The following is a 16,814-nucleotide window of genomic DNA, read 5'->3' on the forward strand; positions in this document are numbered from 1 at the left end:
CTCCATCATGCTGGAAAAGGCATTGTTCGTCACCAAACTGTTCCTGGATGGTTGGGAGAAGTTGCTCTCGGAGGATGTGTTGGTACCATTCTTTATTCATGGCTGTGTTCTTAGGCAAAATTGTGAGTGAGCCCACTGCCTTGGCTGAGAAGCAACCCCACACATGAATGGTCTCAGGATGCTTTACTGTTGGCATGACACAGGACTGATGGGAGCTTTTGTCAGGATGCCCCAAACAATTGGAAAGGGGATTCATCAGAGAAAATGACTTTACCCAGTCCTCAGCAGTCCAATCCCTGTACCTTTTGCAGAATATCAGTCTGTCCCTGATGTTTTTCCTGGAGAGAAGTGGCTTCTTTGCTGCCCTTCTTGACACCAGGCCATCCTCCAAAAGTCTTCACCTCACTGTGGGTGCAGATGCACTCACACCTGCCTGCTGCCATTCCTGAGCAAGCTCTGTACTGGTGGTGCCCCGATCCCGCAGCTGAATCAACTTTAGGAGACAGTCCTGGTGCTTGCTGGACTTTCTTGGGCGCCCTGAAGCCTTCTTCACAACAATTGAACTTCTCTCCTTGAAGTTCTTGATGATCCGATAAATGGTGGATTTAGGTGCAATCTTACTGGCAGAAATATCCTTGCCTGTGAAGCCCTTTTTGTGCAAAGCAATGATGACGGCATGTGTTTCCTTGCAGGTAACCACGGTTGACAGAGGAAGAACAATGATTCCAAGCACCACCCTCCTTTTTAAGCTTCCAGTCTGTTATTCGAACTCAATCAGCATGACAGAGTGATCTGCAGCCTTGTCCTCGTCAACACTCACACCTGTGTTAACGAGAGAATCACTGACATGATGTCAGCTGGTCCTTTTGTGGCAGGGCTGAAATGCAGTGGAAATGTTTTGGGGGGATTTAGTTCATTTGCATGGCAAAGAGGGACTTTGCAATTCATTGCAATTCACCTGATCACTCTTCATAACATTCTGGAGTATATGCAAATTGCCATCATACAAATTGATGCAGCAGACTTTGTGAAAATGTATATTTGTGTCATTCTCAAAACATTTGGCCACGACTGTATTTTAATCCATCGACTTTAAATGGCTGTCAATGAAGAAATGCTGAAAACACAAATTTAACCTGGTGCATAACTCATGTACGTTGAAGATTGTGTTTCTGCTGTTTGGAAGAATTGTTACCTGTATCTACCACATTAATGGGAACCAGACAGGACTATGTAAAATATCCTATTAAAACCATGCGTTTAATATGGGCCTATCTGTGCAGCCTTCTGACAGGAATACCTGCTACATGTATCAACCTCGTTCGCTCAAGTAATTCGTTCACAGCAGTCATTCCTTTTCTGTTGATGTGATGTGTCACTGTGCTGTGAATAACCAACATGGCCATCCTCCAGGATGACTCAGCGATGCCAGTGTCAGCATGACAGCGGAAGAAGAGCAGGTGGGATACACTGTCTGCCGAAATAGAGAGGCAGAAAGACACACACACTTTTATCTGCACACACACACACACACATGCATGCACAGTAAATCCTCACACAGGGTTTCAAATTTAACAATATCTCTTGGGTATGTCGAAAATTAATTGTGGAGCCAATGGATTTTCAAACCTTATGTGGCTTCACTGGTTAACCTATAGGGCTTACATGGTTTGTATGAGTTTACCTAGCCAATTACACTCCTTTAATTTGAACCCTGCACAAAATGAGAATCACCACTTTTTTCAACTTCAGGGTGGCCTGAAGGCATAAAAGAGAAATTGGAGTTGAAATTTGGTTGTTGTGTGGGTTATGGCTGCATGTTTCCATCAATAGCACAGTAATGAGAGGCTACATTCATTACTAACGCTAATCAATAACATGAGCCCAGTGTGAAAAGGGGTGTGCTGACCACTGTAATTATAGGCCAAACCTGATAAATAATACACTCATGACCCCTTGGGTGAACACACACGCACGCGCACACACAGTGTAAGAATGGAGACAGAAACATAATGTATGGCTGAATGCACCAACCAACAAAGAAATCAACACCCAGTATTAACTGACAACACTATTGTTCTACAGTACACAAGTCAATCATAGGGTTCACGAAGGAGCTTCCTCTGCACACGCCAGTCTTGTCCCTAACTGTTGGTTCCAGGAAGCCGTGGAAACAAGTTCTCTTTGTTCCTGTAACAACACAGCTGCATTGTTTTCCGCAGACTGATATTCATGGTGCTGTAAGCGACACAGTAAAGGCATTGCTATTAGAAAAACAACCAATTATAGTACAGTATGTGTTTGGGATGGAAGATGAACATATATTTTTGCTTAAGTTACAGAAAGCCATTTGACCTCCTCCACAAATTGCCCCAAGACTAACATCATTATTTTCTATAATAGAATGTAAGCAGAAGAGGAGATGGTGTTGAGAGAGAAAAGGAGACATTTAAAGAGTTAAAAGTTTCTTAATTGGTTATATATTGGTGCATTAGCTTAGGGATAAACACATTGCCTCCCAACCCTTTCTCTCTTTCTACTCGCACGCACGCACGCACGCACGCACGCACGCACGCACGCACGCACGCACGCACACACACACACACACACACACACACACACACACACACACACACACACACACACACACACACACACACACACACACACACAGAGAGATGCAGTGACACAAGGTCGTAAATCAAACACAGTGTAATCGGAGCGAGAGTAAGCAAGCTTAACGGACGCACAAACAAACACACAAAAACACAAGCACGCACTTGCACGCACACACACCCACACACACACACACACACACACACACACACACACACACACACACACACACACACACATTATACTGTAGATTATAGAAGCTGGTAATGAAAGAGTGTATTTAGAGAAACGCAGTAGAAATTTTAGAGAATGTTTTACAGTATCACAGGTAAGCAATCCCCTTCCTCTTAGGCAATTGACAACACTAATGCTAGCTACAAAACAGAAATATAATGTCTTTATTTGTAAAACATTAATTGTCACTACCCATTGAGTAGATACCATTAGCATGCACTACATTTTCATTATTTATTTCAAAGCCTTTATGTATTATGTCAGCATGAATCCTTCAGCAAATAATCTCTCAGTTGTACACATTCATTAAAGGTAGAGTAAGTCTGGCGCTATGCTGTGGAGAGTGACGAGGAGGGGGTTGTTCGTCTAGACTTACAGCTCTATACCAGAGGACACCTCTGCTAGTGGGTGGTTCCTCCTAGTTGTGTAAACTGCATATACGATTACCATCAAGGGCAGTGCCACACAGAGCACTATGCGACTGATTGGCAACTCATTGATGTTGTTGGTACCTGAATGAGAGGGCTTTGGAGGACTTTGACCATCAATAGGTTGTTGTGGAGCAGTGATGATTGTCCCGACAGGATCCATAGTCTCACCTGAGACCTTAGAAGGGAGGTAGACAAATGTCTTCCTCGTTCCCTCAGTCAGCTGACACCACCACTTCCTGTTCTTATCCTTTCTCCAAAGTTTCACAGTCAGAGTGATGTCACAGCCAGACACCCGTGTGACCTGGTATCTGGAGTCTCCCTGCAACTCGCCACCTGTCTCATTCACCCAGCTCACACTAACGATATCTCTAACGAAGGAGTCACACGTTACAGGACCGCCATATGTCAGCAGAGAGCACCTCAAGTTTACATTTCTAGGATGCTTTAGATCTGCCTCTGGTGTGGACATGGAGATGGTGAGAACAGACAGGTAGACAGTAGTATCCTCTTCAAGATGTGCTCTGCCATCTGTAAGGTACTGTCGGCAGACATAGACTCCAGTATCCTCAGCGCCAATGTTACGAACACGTAGGGAGCAGTCAGACCCTACTCCCAGTCTCTCACTGCCCTCATTTCCTTCATTTTGGATCTTCCCTTGAAAGACCTTTTCAGTAGCACTGTGAGACTCAGTTCTGCTGAAGAGCCACACTGTAGAGGAGCAGTCAGGGTGGACCACATTGGTACACGGCAGACTGACATCATCCCCCACACTGGAGTACAGGGAATGTGAGCCTCCGTTGACACCTGTGTAGACAAAGAGGTTTCTTACAAAAACACATTTTGAGCACAATTTGCTAAAATGAGAATTACAACAATGTCAGTATTTTTTGTATTAATTGAAATTCCGTTCCATGCACACCGCTATCCATAACATGGGCTACAGTACCGGTCAAGAGAAGGGCAATGTTGATCAGGAGCTCCATCAGAAGTCTATTGTGTGTAACCACAGCTATTCTCTCTGTGTTCTGCGTTCTGTGTGTGCCGTAATGTCTCTATATGAAACACCCTGATATCCTTTAGTAAGAAAAATAAATAAATTATGTGACTTCCTCTTTTGTTTTGACAAGCCCTCCCCTCACAACATTGCCTCTATGTGTTCGTTACGCCAGTAACATTTGGAAATAATGTATTTTTGATATACTGAAACTACTCTAGATAGGGTGTGTGTTCAGGTCTTTGGTGTGTTAACCAACATGCAACATCCCTCTTCTCTCTAAAATCAATACCCCCACCAATTCAACTCAGTCAACTTGCTCTCTGGGGATGCAGTGCTAGAAAGATCATGGTCTTGTGTGTGTGTGTTTATGTGTGTGTGTGTGTGTATGGGGGTGATTCATGAATTTGCCTCAGTATTCTAATCATTTGTCTTTTGAGCTCATATTTCATGAACCTTCAGACCATAGTGTGATATGTAATGCAAACCGACCACATTTAGAGACAGATGTAATCGGATGTAATCAAAGGACATAATACTGGTCAGCACAAAAAGGACAACAAATATGGAAATGCCTTTTTGTTTAGTTTCTAACACTACTAATTAAACCACACCAGTGAGTGAAGAAAAGGAGGAGGATGAAATAGAGAGAGAGAGTGAGAGAGAGATTATTTAACTCTGGCTTCTTGCATATGCAATGTAAACATATGTTCCGATGCCAGTAAAGCCCTTTGAACTGAGAGAGAGAGAGCGATAGAGAGAGATTCTGATTGTTATTTCACTTGCTTTTGTGTGTTTCCCATTGAACTGAATTGAGAGAGAGAGAAAGAGAGAGAGAAAGCGAGAGAGAGATAAAGAGAGAGAGAGAGAGTAAGAGAGAGAGAGAGAGCTATGAATTTGTATTTTTCATCCTCATCAGAAGTTTAGGTGTTTGTGTCTAAATGGTTGGGGGCTTTCCTTTCCCTGTCTGTGCTCTGACTACCATTGCTTTACTTAAAGGCTTCCTCTCTGTCTCTTCCACAAATGACAGGGTTAGATTTACAAATCAGGGCATCCCCATATGTGTGGTACAAATATTCGAGTGGGCATCCTCATAATAAGTGATGAAAATATGATCCAGACCATTATTTTCAGGTCACTCGCAAGAGACAACACATCGTTGGAATTCTATGGACTAATGCAGTTCCGCCAGTTATTGCGTTTTCTTTGGAGGCTGTGCTGATAATTTGGTCGAGTAGGTATTTAGTAAGAGACCTGTTTTAAATCTGCTGTTCCAAAATCATTAAGGGCAGTGAAATGAACAACAGCCCAACACAAATCAACATGCTAATTGTCTTGTGTCTGTGACAACAATCTACACTACGTCTACACTATGATCATCTCAATTTGAGGTGTCAGATGATTTACGACAGATGATGTCTTCACATTTCGGCTCACACCTCTCTCTGTATCTGAGTGATTTGCAGTGCAGTTATGTGAATATTGTACAGGTCATTCAGTGCAGGCTAATCTTGGTTAACACAGAACTAAAATCGTGCGTCATTTTTTTTCAGCTCCGTGATTAAGTTTTGGGTCTACATGTTTTAGAAATGGAGGGTTCCGGTTTGCGAAGTCTCCGCCCTCGCAAAGGGAAACTCTCAGCCCTATTCTGATATGTCCAAATAACTAGTGACGAAAACCCCAAACACCGGAACTTCTGCTGCTCGTTATCCCAGGCATCCCATTCAGTCCCAACAGATTCTACGGTTTACTCGCAGATATCTGCCCACGAGAGATTAAGTGCAGACCTACTGCACCCAATGAGGCATGTCTGAGTTTATAGGGCTGTGTGTGTGTGTGTGTGTGTGTGACACGAATGACCCTGTTTGCCTGATGTATTTAGTTTGATGTCTTTCCCAGTAAAACACAGCAGCAGTATACAGCATACAACAATGTGGATGTCCCAACTTCTCTGGATCTTTCAGTAGAAGGACAAACATTTGGGTCTAGGAGTTTATCCTACAATTCACCATGACAGAGAGTATGCCATGGGCAGTTCTGATAAAATCATCTTCCTCTACCCCAATGTCTGCTTGACAGATATTTTGTCAGTGGTATCTCTATTTTATTCTCTTTGGTGTTTGTTTAATTTACATCAGTGTGGTTTCTGCATATCAGGCCTCCATATTGCGTCTGTGTGCTGGTGCTGTGATTTGCTATGTACTGCACTGAGCTGTTAGAGAGAGTTGATTTAGCTGGCTCATTCCCTCACCTAGCCAGAGGGCAGGGGTTTCATGACAGATGTGATCTGCTGCAGACAGTCTGATACAGATACAAGGCCGTATACAGACACAGAGACACAAAATCTCACACAATCTCTTTCTCATGATTATAGTCACAGCTATGCGGTTGTGGTTTCGGCTTTGCCTTCGATCCTTAGCTGTGATATAATCAAGAATTGGCTCAACTTTTTTGCTTTACGATGGAACAATACCTTATTCTAGAAATGAGTTACTGGTAAAACTGCCAACATTGTTACCACAACTGTCTGTGTTTTGCTGAGGCAAAAAGTGTCAGAGGCCTTTCTTTTGCCTGAGTAAGTGCTTGGTGAACTGGAGTTCAGTAGTAATTGACTGAATCTTCTCGTTAGATGTCTGCTGTGCGCTAATTAACGACTCTTGTTACAGTATTTGCGTTGGTTAAATTGCATGAATAAAACATCTATCTCAACAAGCTCAAGGTCTCACTCGGAATTTTACAACAGCAGTTTCCCTCTCTTCCGTTTCCAACTAAGAAAGGGAAGCGCTACACAGCTATTTCCTTTGTATTGCTATTGTGACACCCTCATCTTGTCAGAGGTTTATAGAAAAAAAACACGGCTCATACAATTTCTTCTCAGTCTCTAGTGTTACAGTCCGTGTAAGAGGGAGGCAACAACAGAGCCATTGTCAGTGATCTTATAGGTCACCAATACATGACCCTATGATTTAACTTTGAACATTTGCAGACAGTGCTACTTGACTTTGTCAGAGAGATACTGTGTGAATTCTAAACTGTGCATGAGACACGTGCAAATGAGCTTAATCTAACCGAATGTGATGTTATATCTGGAGGTCTCATGGCTGACGTTAGCGCTGCAGCTACAGTAACATAATTTCCCATTTGGCATTTTTAACTTGATGTCTGCAATCAGCCAGCTGTTCCCGGAGTGTGGCAGATTGCATTAGCATCGTGAGGCATGCCCCTGCAAATGTCTACCAGTCAAATGTATTCAGAGCATTGATGTACAAGTGTCACATCAATGTTAAGGTGGTTGGTTCACACTATGAGATAGGGGTGAGATAGGGCGAGGGAGGAGGGCAGAATGAAGGATGGGGTGAGGAAGAAAGAAGGAGACACCAGTTCATGTTGACAGCTTTTTGAGAAACACTACCATAATCACTTACCCTTTAGGGGAAACTTCCAGATATGATACATACTGATCATGTTTTTTATTTAATATGACCAGAATTATTTCAATTTGATATAAGTTGATTACTAATGAAATTAATTAAATTTTCACATTAATTCACAAAATACATTTTATAATGACATTGAGAAGTAGAGTATTCATTTCTAGTACTGGGTAGATAAGGATCCAGAGTAATGGTTGTTTCTCTATGCAGCAAGCTACCTGTGAATCACCATCGCCAGTCAAGTTGAATACTTGTCATTACTTTTCAGATGCAGTCTTTGTATTAACTTGAATACCCTGACAGACATGACAGGAAGGATTACCTTGCCAAGCAATCAAATCAACGTTTGCGGTAAACATACTGATTAAAAGCCATTCTCTTTGAGAGAATCTTAAGATTCATATTATTTCAAACGATTTTGTCTGTGTTTACGCAATTTACTCCTTGCTGTATTGAGGCCGGTGTGCCCAGAAAGTATTCACACCCCTTGACCTTTCCACATTTTGTTGTGTTACAAGGTCGAATTAAAATGGATTTGATTGTTTACAAAAAAAATACAATCTACATAAAGTACTCTGTCATGTCAAAGTGGAAGACAAAAATCAAGCATTTGCAAAACAACACACTCATTGATTACAGCTGTGAGTCTTTCTGGGTAAGTCTCTAAGAGCTTTGCCCACCTGGATTGTACAATATTTGCACATTATTCCCCCCCAAAATTCAAGCTCTGTCAAGTTCATTATTGATCATTGCTAGACATACATTTTCAAGTCTTGCTATAGATTTTCAAGCCGATTTAAGTCAAACTATAACTAGGCCACTCATGAACATTCAACGTCATCTTGGTAAGCAACTCTAGTGTATATTTGGCCTTGTGTTTTAGGTTATTGTCCTGCTGAAACCAGGCTGAACCAGGCTTTCTTCCAGGATTTTACTGTGTTCGCTCAAAAAAGTTTATTTCTATCCAAAAATACTCCCTAGTCCTTGCTGATGAAAAGCATACCCATAACATGATGCAGCCACCACTATGCTTGAAAATATGAAGAGTGGAACTCAGTGATGTGTTGTGTTGGATTTGCTTTGTTTTCAGGACATAAAGTTAATTTCTTTGCCACAATTTTTTTCAGTTTCACTTCAGTGACTTATTGCAAACAGGATGCATGTTTTGGAATATTTGATTACTGTACAGGCTTCTTTCTTTTCACTCTGTCATTTAGGTTGGTATTGTTTTCTCCTATCACAGCTATTAAACTCTAACTGTTTTAAAGTCACCATTAGCCTTATGGTGAAATCCCTGAGCGGTTTCCTTCCTCTCCGGCAAATGAGTTAGGAAGGACCCCTGTATCTTTGTAGTGACTGGGTGTATTGATACACCATCCAAAGTGTAATTAATAACTTCACCATGCTCAAAGGGATATTTAATCTCATCTTCTTTTAAATTTTACCCATCTACCAATGCGTGCACTTCTTGCAAAGCATTGGAAAACCCCCTGGTCTTTGTGGTTGAATCTGGTTTTGAAATTCACTGCTCGACTGAGGGACCTCATAGATAATAGTATGTGTGGAGACAGAGATGAGGTAGGCATTAAAAAATGGCAGTTATTAAGTGACTTGTTAAGCAAATATTTACTCCTGAACTTAGACTTGCCATAACAAAGGGGTTGAATACTTATTGACTCAAGACATTTCAGCTTTTCATTTTAATTGATTTATAAAAATGTATAAAAACATCAGTCCACTTTGACATTATGGGGTATGGTGTGTAGGCCAGTGACACAAAATCAAATTGAATACATTTAACACAACTAAATGTTGAAACATTCAATGGGTATGAATACTTTTTGAAGGCACTGTACATCTCTGTGTGGGTGTGTGACTGATCTCAAAGAAACACACTTGCTGAAGCAGACCTACAACCATTACTTTTGTCATCATGTCAGTATTAAGCCCAGAACATAGGAGTCATTGGATATGCTTGTTTTTAAGAAAGAAATACAGAACAGAGCTTTCAGAGCTCCTCAATAAAATGATAATTAGAAATGAATTACCTGTGAATACATAGTTGAGTTAGACATGACTTTGACTTAGGTGTCTATTTCAAACAACAATGTGCACAGTTGAAATAAATCCTTCCTATGCTATCATTGCTATCACATTCTGTTTGGCATACTGTAAGCAGTCTCTTATTTCAAAACATGGCGAAATGACACAATGACTATGAATAATGACGAGTGAGAAAGTTGGACGCACAAATATCATACCCCCCAATCATGGTAGCATCCACATTAATGTACAAGCTTTTAGAAACATATTCTATTCTTATTTACATTACAATAAAAGTGACTCCAAACTGACATAGTACAATATTTACCATTCATTTCTTTTGGGCACAATATCATCTGAAACGCAACCAAAACAAACAGCAAATGCATCCAACAAGTTTGTAGAATCTCAGGCTTGATGTAATCATTGTGTGCTAAGAATGTGGGACCAAACACCAAACTTTTGACCATTTCTATGGGCTATAGTAGTAAAGGCCAAATGTAATATTTGATCAAATAACGTAAATAAAACATTTTTGAAACCTTAAAGGGTCCTACATTTCCAAATCAAATAGCTAAATGATCCATGGTATGACCATCTTAAAACAATTACATATGTTAGCTTAGTAGAACAACATGTGCACACACAGACAGACACACAGACACACACACAGACACAGTGCAGCCCAGAAAAGGAGTGAGTCACATTAGATAACCCACTAATCCAACATATCACCATAGCAGTACAGGCTTCAGTGATGCAGCATCTCTCTATTCTACTCAGGGTCAGAAAGCCCATGTTTCACAAACAAATTCAATATTAATAACAATAGTAGTGCATATATGTATTAATCTGATATCTCACTTTTTTTTTCAATCTGACTGTAAATTGGAGATATAATTAAGCAATAAGGCCCGAGGGGGTGTGGTATATGGCCATTATACCACGGCTAAGGGCTGTTCTTATGCACAATGCAACGCGGCGCAATAAGATGCCTTATTGCTATTATAAACTGGTTGCCAACATAATTAGAGCAGTAAAAATAAATGTTTTGTCAAACCCATGGTATACGGTCTGATATACACTACCGGTCAAAGTTTTAGAAAACCTGCTTATTCAATTCCTAATTTTTATTATTTTCTACATTGTAGAATAATAGTGAAGACATCAAAACTATGAAATCACACATATGGAATCATGTAGTAAGCAAAAAAAGTGTTAAACAAATCAAAATATATTTTATATTTGAGATTCCTCAAATAGCCACCCTTTGCCTTGATGACAGCTTTGCACACTCTTGGCATTCTCTCAACCAGCTTAACCTGGAATGCTTTTCCAACAGTATTGAAGGAGTTCCCACATATGCTGAGCACTTGTTGGCTGCTTTTCCTTCACTCTGTGGCCAACTCATCCCAAACCATCTCAATTTGGTTGAGGTCAGGGGAATGTGGAGGCCAGGTCATCTGATGCAGCACTCCATCACTCTCCTTCTTGGTAAAATAGCCCTCACACAGCCTGGAGGTGTGTTGGGTCATTGTCCTGTTGAAAAACAAATGATAGTCCCACTAAGCCAAAACCAGATGGGATGGAGTATTGATGCAGAATGCTGTGGTAGCCATGCTGGTTAAGTGTCACAGACAATGTCACCAGCAAAGCATCCCCAGACCATAACACCTCCTCCTCCATGCTTTACGGTGGGAAATACACATACGGAGATCATCCGTTCACCCACACCACGTCTCACAAAGACACAGCGGTTGGAACCAAACATCTAAAATTTGGACTCCAGACAAATTTCCACTGGTCTAATCTCCATTGCTCATGTTTCTTAGCCCAAGCAAGTCTCTTATTATTATTGGTGTCCTTTAGTAGTGGTTTCTTTGCAGCAATTCGATCATGAAGGCCTGATTCACACCGTTGAACCATTGATGTTAAGATGTGTCTGTTACTTGAACTCTGTGAAGCATTTATTTGGGCTGCAATTTCTGAGGTTGGTAACTCAAATGAGCTTATTCTCTGCAGCAGAGGTAACTCTGGGTCTTCCTTTCCTGTGGCGGTCGTCATGAGAGCCAGTTTCATCATAGTGCTTGATGGGTTTTGCGACTGCACTTGAAGAAACTTTCAAAGTTCTTGAAATTTTCCTTATTGACTGACCATCATGTCTTAAATTAATGATGGACTGTTGTTTCTCTTTGCTTATGTGAGATGTTCTTGTGCCATTATATGGACTTGGTCTTTACCAAATAGGGCTATCTTCTGTATATCACCCCTACCTTGTCACAACACAACTGATTGGCTCAAAAGCATTAAGAATGAAAGAAATTCCACAAATTAACTTTTAAGAAGCCTCACGTGTTAGTTGAAATGCATTCCAGGTGTCTACCTCATGAAGCTGGTTGAGAGAATACCAAGCGTGTGCAAATCTGTCATCAAGGCATAGGGTGGCTACATGATTCCATATGTGTTATTTCATAGTTGTGATGTCTTCACTATTTTTCTACAATGTAGAAAATATAAAAAATAAAGAAAAACCTTTGAATGAGTAGGTGTTCTAAAGCTTTTCTCCGGTAGTGTACCACGGCTTTCAGCCAATCAGCATTCAGGGCTCGAACCACCCAGGTTATAATCGATTATATACTTCTGGGCTGCACGCGCACCATAAAAATATGAAATAGAACATTATACAAGCTTGACGTAGATTCAGGTGAATTCATTTCGCACGCTGAGCCATTGACTGACTGCCTGCATCAGATGGAAGTGTGCGAGTGGGTTTCTTTTGACAATGAAGCACTGGACTACAGACATATCCGTTTGAACCTAGAAAAAGACCTATAGACAAGAGAAGGCAAGAAGGAATTGTAACGTCTAGTTGTTCAGAAAAGTATGGTAAGTTACAGAGTGAGTGTCTTTGATAAAATCAAATCATGCGCCGAATACAACAGGTGTAGACCTTACAGTGAAATGCTTACTTACAAGCCCTTAACCAACAATTAGGTTTTAGGAAAAATAAGTGTTAAGAAAGTATTTACTAAAATAAACTGAAGCAAAAAAATTAAAAAGCATTTATGTAAATACAGTTATGTAAATACCGTATTCAGACCCTTTGCAATGAGACTAGGAATTGAGGTCAGGTGCATCCTGTTTCCATTGATCATCCATGAGATGTTTCTACAACTTGATCGGTGTCCACCTGTGGTAAATTAAATTGATTGGACATGATTTGGAAAGGCACACACCTGTCTATATAAGGTCCCACAGTTGACAGTGTATGTCAGAGCAAAAGCCAAGCCATGAGGTCGAAGGAATTGTCCGTAGAGCTCCGAGACAGGATTGTGTCGAGGTACAGATCTGGGGAAGGGTACCAACACATTTCTGCAGCATTGAAGGTCCCCAAGAAAACAGTGGGCTCCGTCATTCTTAAATGGAAAATGTTTGGAACCACCAAGACTCTTCCTAGAGCTGGCCGCCCGGCCAAACTGAGTATTCGGGGAGAAGGGCCTTGGTCAGGGAGGTGACCAAGAACCCAATGGTCATTCTGACAGAGCTCTAGAGTTCTTCTGTGGAGATGAGAGAATCTTCCAGAAGGACAATAATCTTTGCAGCACACCACCAATCAACAAGATTCCCTGGTCTGATGAAACTAACATTGAACTCTTTAGCCTGAATGCCAAGTGTCACGTCTTGAGGAAACTTGCAACATCCCTACGGTGAAGCATGGGGGTGGCAGCATCATGCTGTGGGGATGTTTTTCAGTGGCAGGGACTGGAAGACTAGTCAGGATCAAGGCAAAGATGAACAGAGCAAAGTAAAGAGAGATCCTTGATGAAAACCTGCTCCAGAGCGCTTAGGACCTCAGACTGAGGCAAAGGTTCACCTTTCAACAGGATAACGATCCTAAGCACGCAGCCAAGCCAACGCAGGAGTGGATTTTGGACAAGTCTCTGAATGTCCTTGAGTGGCCCAGCCTGAGCCCGGACTTGAACCCAATCAAACAGCTCTGGAGAGACCTGAAAATAGCTGTGTTGCAACACTCCCCATCCAACCTGACAGAGCTTGACTGGATCTGCAAAGAAGAATGTGAGAAACTCCCCAAATACAGGTGTGCCAAGCATGAAGCGTCATACCCAGGAAGACTCGAGGCTGTAAAGGGTGTGAAAACTTATGTAAATCTCATATTTCAGGTTAAAAAAAAACATGCTTTGTCATTATGGAGTATTGTGTGTAGATTGATGAGGGAAATGTTTTATTTAATCCATTTTAGAATAAGGCTGTAACGTAACAAAATGTGGAAAAAGTCAAGGGGTATGAATACTTTCCGAATGCACTGTATATCCCATACAATATAAAAAAATGGAACAAAGTGAATATACTGTAAGTCGGTGCTTGCTTCCGTAGCAGTTTGTATGAATTTGAGTGGTTACATAAATACATGTTGACAGAATGGCTGAGAGACAGTGAGACTGTTGCTGTACTCCCAGGTAAGACCATCGCTTCTAGAACCCCTGAAGAGCCCAGTATTTAAACAGGAAGCTTGAAGAAGATATGTGTCACCATCCAAGCCCAAGTCACAGCATGCAATGGCCTGATAGGGAGATGACAATAAATGTATTTTGTACCTTTCATCACATAAGCCATGTTCACTGCATATGTTGCTGAACTATTCAACCATTTTGTTCGTGTCATTTGTCATGGCTGTCCTGTGAGGATCACAAGAGGTCAGACCAGCTTGGCAATGGCTGACAATAACCAGACCATCTCTGACCTGCTGAGGGGAGGAGGGAACTGGTGTGGGGGTTTTGACACCACACCCTGTCGTAGATTTAAGTAGAAGAAGGCTCTTTCTCCCCCTTTAGTGCCAACCAAAGGAATGTCTTTGTTTCACAGACTTTCTCTGCTGAAACTCTAACACGCTGAAACTTGGATAATGGAACAATATTTCTAACATAACAATGTGGGGAATGGTCAGTGGGGGAGCTATAGAAAACAAATCTAATATTGCTTTTCATTTTGTGATGTCATTAAAAACTGTATGGACGAAATACTGTAACTTGAAATGTATTTACACTACAGGTATGAAGCCTTCATCCTTAATGTTGTGCATCTATTATGAAAAATGATTAAAGTGATTTTAGGAGGTATGAAAGAAACTATCTCCTATAAACTGTGCATAAGTAAGTAGCCACACACCAAGTGAGGTCTGAGAACGTGTCAAACTGACGGAAAAATCCCCTTTTGACGAGAGTGCATAAAAAGCATTGCCAATTAAATTAACATCAGACCAGGAAATGTGAGGCAAGAGCTACATGTTTGAAATGATTGAAACGTTGAACCTCAACACGAGGTGAAGAAATAAACTCACTTTCCTTTAGACCAGGAAAGACCAGAAGCAGCATCCCACATCTAAAGTGGTTTAAATCCTAACTATCAACATGAGGAGGAAGAGGCAAGAAGCTCACCTCAGACAATCATTGGTACAGCTGATTAGCTGTCCTACGTCAGAGTTCGAGAAAAGCAAATGTAGACTATCCTACTACTGTAACGGCCGTCGTCAAAATGAGACCAAGGTGCAGCGGAGGATGTGTTCATCCGAAACAAAGCAATCCCAAACATAGAAAAACAGACATAGAATGCCCACCCAAATCACACCCTGACCAAACCTAAATAGAGACATAAAAAGGATCTCTCAGGTCAGGGCGTGACAGTACCCCCCCCCCCCCCCAAAGGTGCGGACTCCGGCCGCACAACCTGAACCTATAGGGGAGTGTCTGGGTGGGCATTTCACCACGGTAGAGGCTCTGGAGCGGGACGCAGACCCCGCTCCACCACTGGCTCAGCCCACTTAGGTGGCGCCCCTGGCTGCGCCGGAGGACTGGCGGGTGACCCTGGCTGCGCCCGGCTGGCGGGCGACTCTGGCTGCGCCCGGCTGGCGGGCGACTCTGGCGGCTCCGGACTGGCGGGCGGCTCTGGCGGCTCCGGACTGGTGGGCGGCTCTGGTGGCTCCGGACTGGCGGGCGGCTCTGGCGGCTCTGGACTGGCGGGCGGCTCTGGCGGCGCCGGACTGGCGGGCGGCTCTGGCGGCTCCCGGACTGGCGGGCGGCTCTGGCGGCTCCGGACTGGCGGGCGGCTCTGGCGGCTCCGGACTGGCGGGCGACTCTGGCGGCTCCGGACTGGCGGGCGACTCTGGCGGCTCCGGACTGGCGGGCGACTCTGGCGGCTCCGGACTGGCGGGCGGCTCTGGCACAGGATTCACCAGGCTGGGGAGACATATAGGAGGCCTGGCTCTGGGCGCAGGCACCGGACTCACCAGGCTGGGGAGACCCACTGGAGGCCTGGTCCAAGGAGGAGGCACAGGATAGACCAGGCTGGGGAGACCCACTGGAGGCCTGGTCCGAGGAGGAGGCACAGGATAGACCAGGATGGGGAGACCCACTGGAGGCCTGGTCCGAGGAGGAGGCACAGGATAGACCAGGATGGGTAGACCCACTGGAGGCCTGGTCCGAGGAGGAGGCACAGGATAGACCGGGCTGTGGGGGAGCACTGGAGTTCTGGTGCATAGGCTTGACACCCCTACTCCAGGCTGAATGGCCACTCTAGCCCAGCACGGGCGGAGCGCCGGCATAGGACGAACTGAGCCCTCCCAGCGCCCTGGAGACACAGTGCGCAGAGCCGGCACAGGATAGCCTGGACCGAAACGGCGCACTGGAGACCAGACGCGCTGAGCTGGCACAATCTGTCCTGGCTCGATGCCCACTCTCGCATGGCACTTGCGGGGGGCTGGCATGTAGCGCTCTGGGCTATCAACGCGTACTAGGGACACCGTGCACTTTACCGCATAACACAGTGCCTGACCAGTACTACGCTGCCTCCTGTAAGCACGGGAAGTTGGCCCAGAATTCCATCCTGGCTCTGCCACACTTCCCGTGTGCCCCCCCAAAAAATGTTTTGGGGGCTGCCTCTCGTGCCTGTTGCGCTCCCTTGCCTCATACCACCGCCTCTCAGCTTTCGCTGCCTCCAGCTCCTCTTTCGGGCGGCGATATTCCCCAGCTTGACTCCATGGTCCCT

General features: G+C 43.4%; 1 protein-coding gene across 1 annotated transcript; it reads right to left on the reverse strand.

Moving 5' to 3' along the window:
- Window positions 1–2,992: 2,992 nt before the first annotated feature.
- Window positions 2,993–4,348, reverse strand: LOC106577071 (uncharacterized). Its single transcript, XM_045700818.2, has 2 exons — window positions 4,228–4,348; window positions 2,993–4,085 (listed from the first exon to the last, which is right to left on the reverse strand). The coding sequence occupies exons 1-2, from the start codon at window positions 4,262–4,264 to the stop codon at window positions 3,223–3,225; spliced, it is 900 nt and encodes a 299-aa protein (XP_045556774.2). The 5' UTR covers window positions 4,265–4,348; the 3' UTR covers window positions 2,993–3,222.
- Between the last annotated feature and the right edge of the window lie 12,466 nt (window positions 4,349–16,814).

This window comes from Salmo salar, chromosome 18, assembly GCF_965601325.2.
Source record: "Salmo salar chromosome 18, fSalSal1, whole genome shotgun sequence".
Taxonomy (NCBI): Eukaryota; Metazoa; Chordata; class Actinopteri; order Salmoniformes; family Salmonidae; genus Salmo; species Salmo salar.

What these genes read in the sequence shown, in the direction of transcription:
- LOC106577071 (XM_045700818.2), bottom strand. Translation starts at nt 4,264, where the DNA reads ATGGAGCTCCTGATCAACATTGCCCTTCTCTTGACCG. An exon ending in CATTGCCCTTCTCTTGACCG is followed by an intron (nt 4,086 to 4,227) that starts GTACTGTAGCCC and finishes TTGTCTACACAG; the next exon opens with GTGTCAACGGAGGCTCACAT.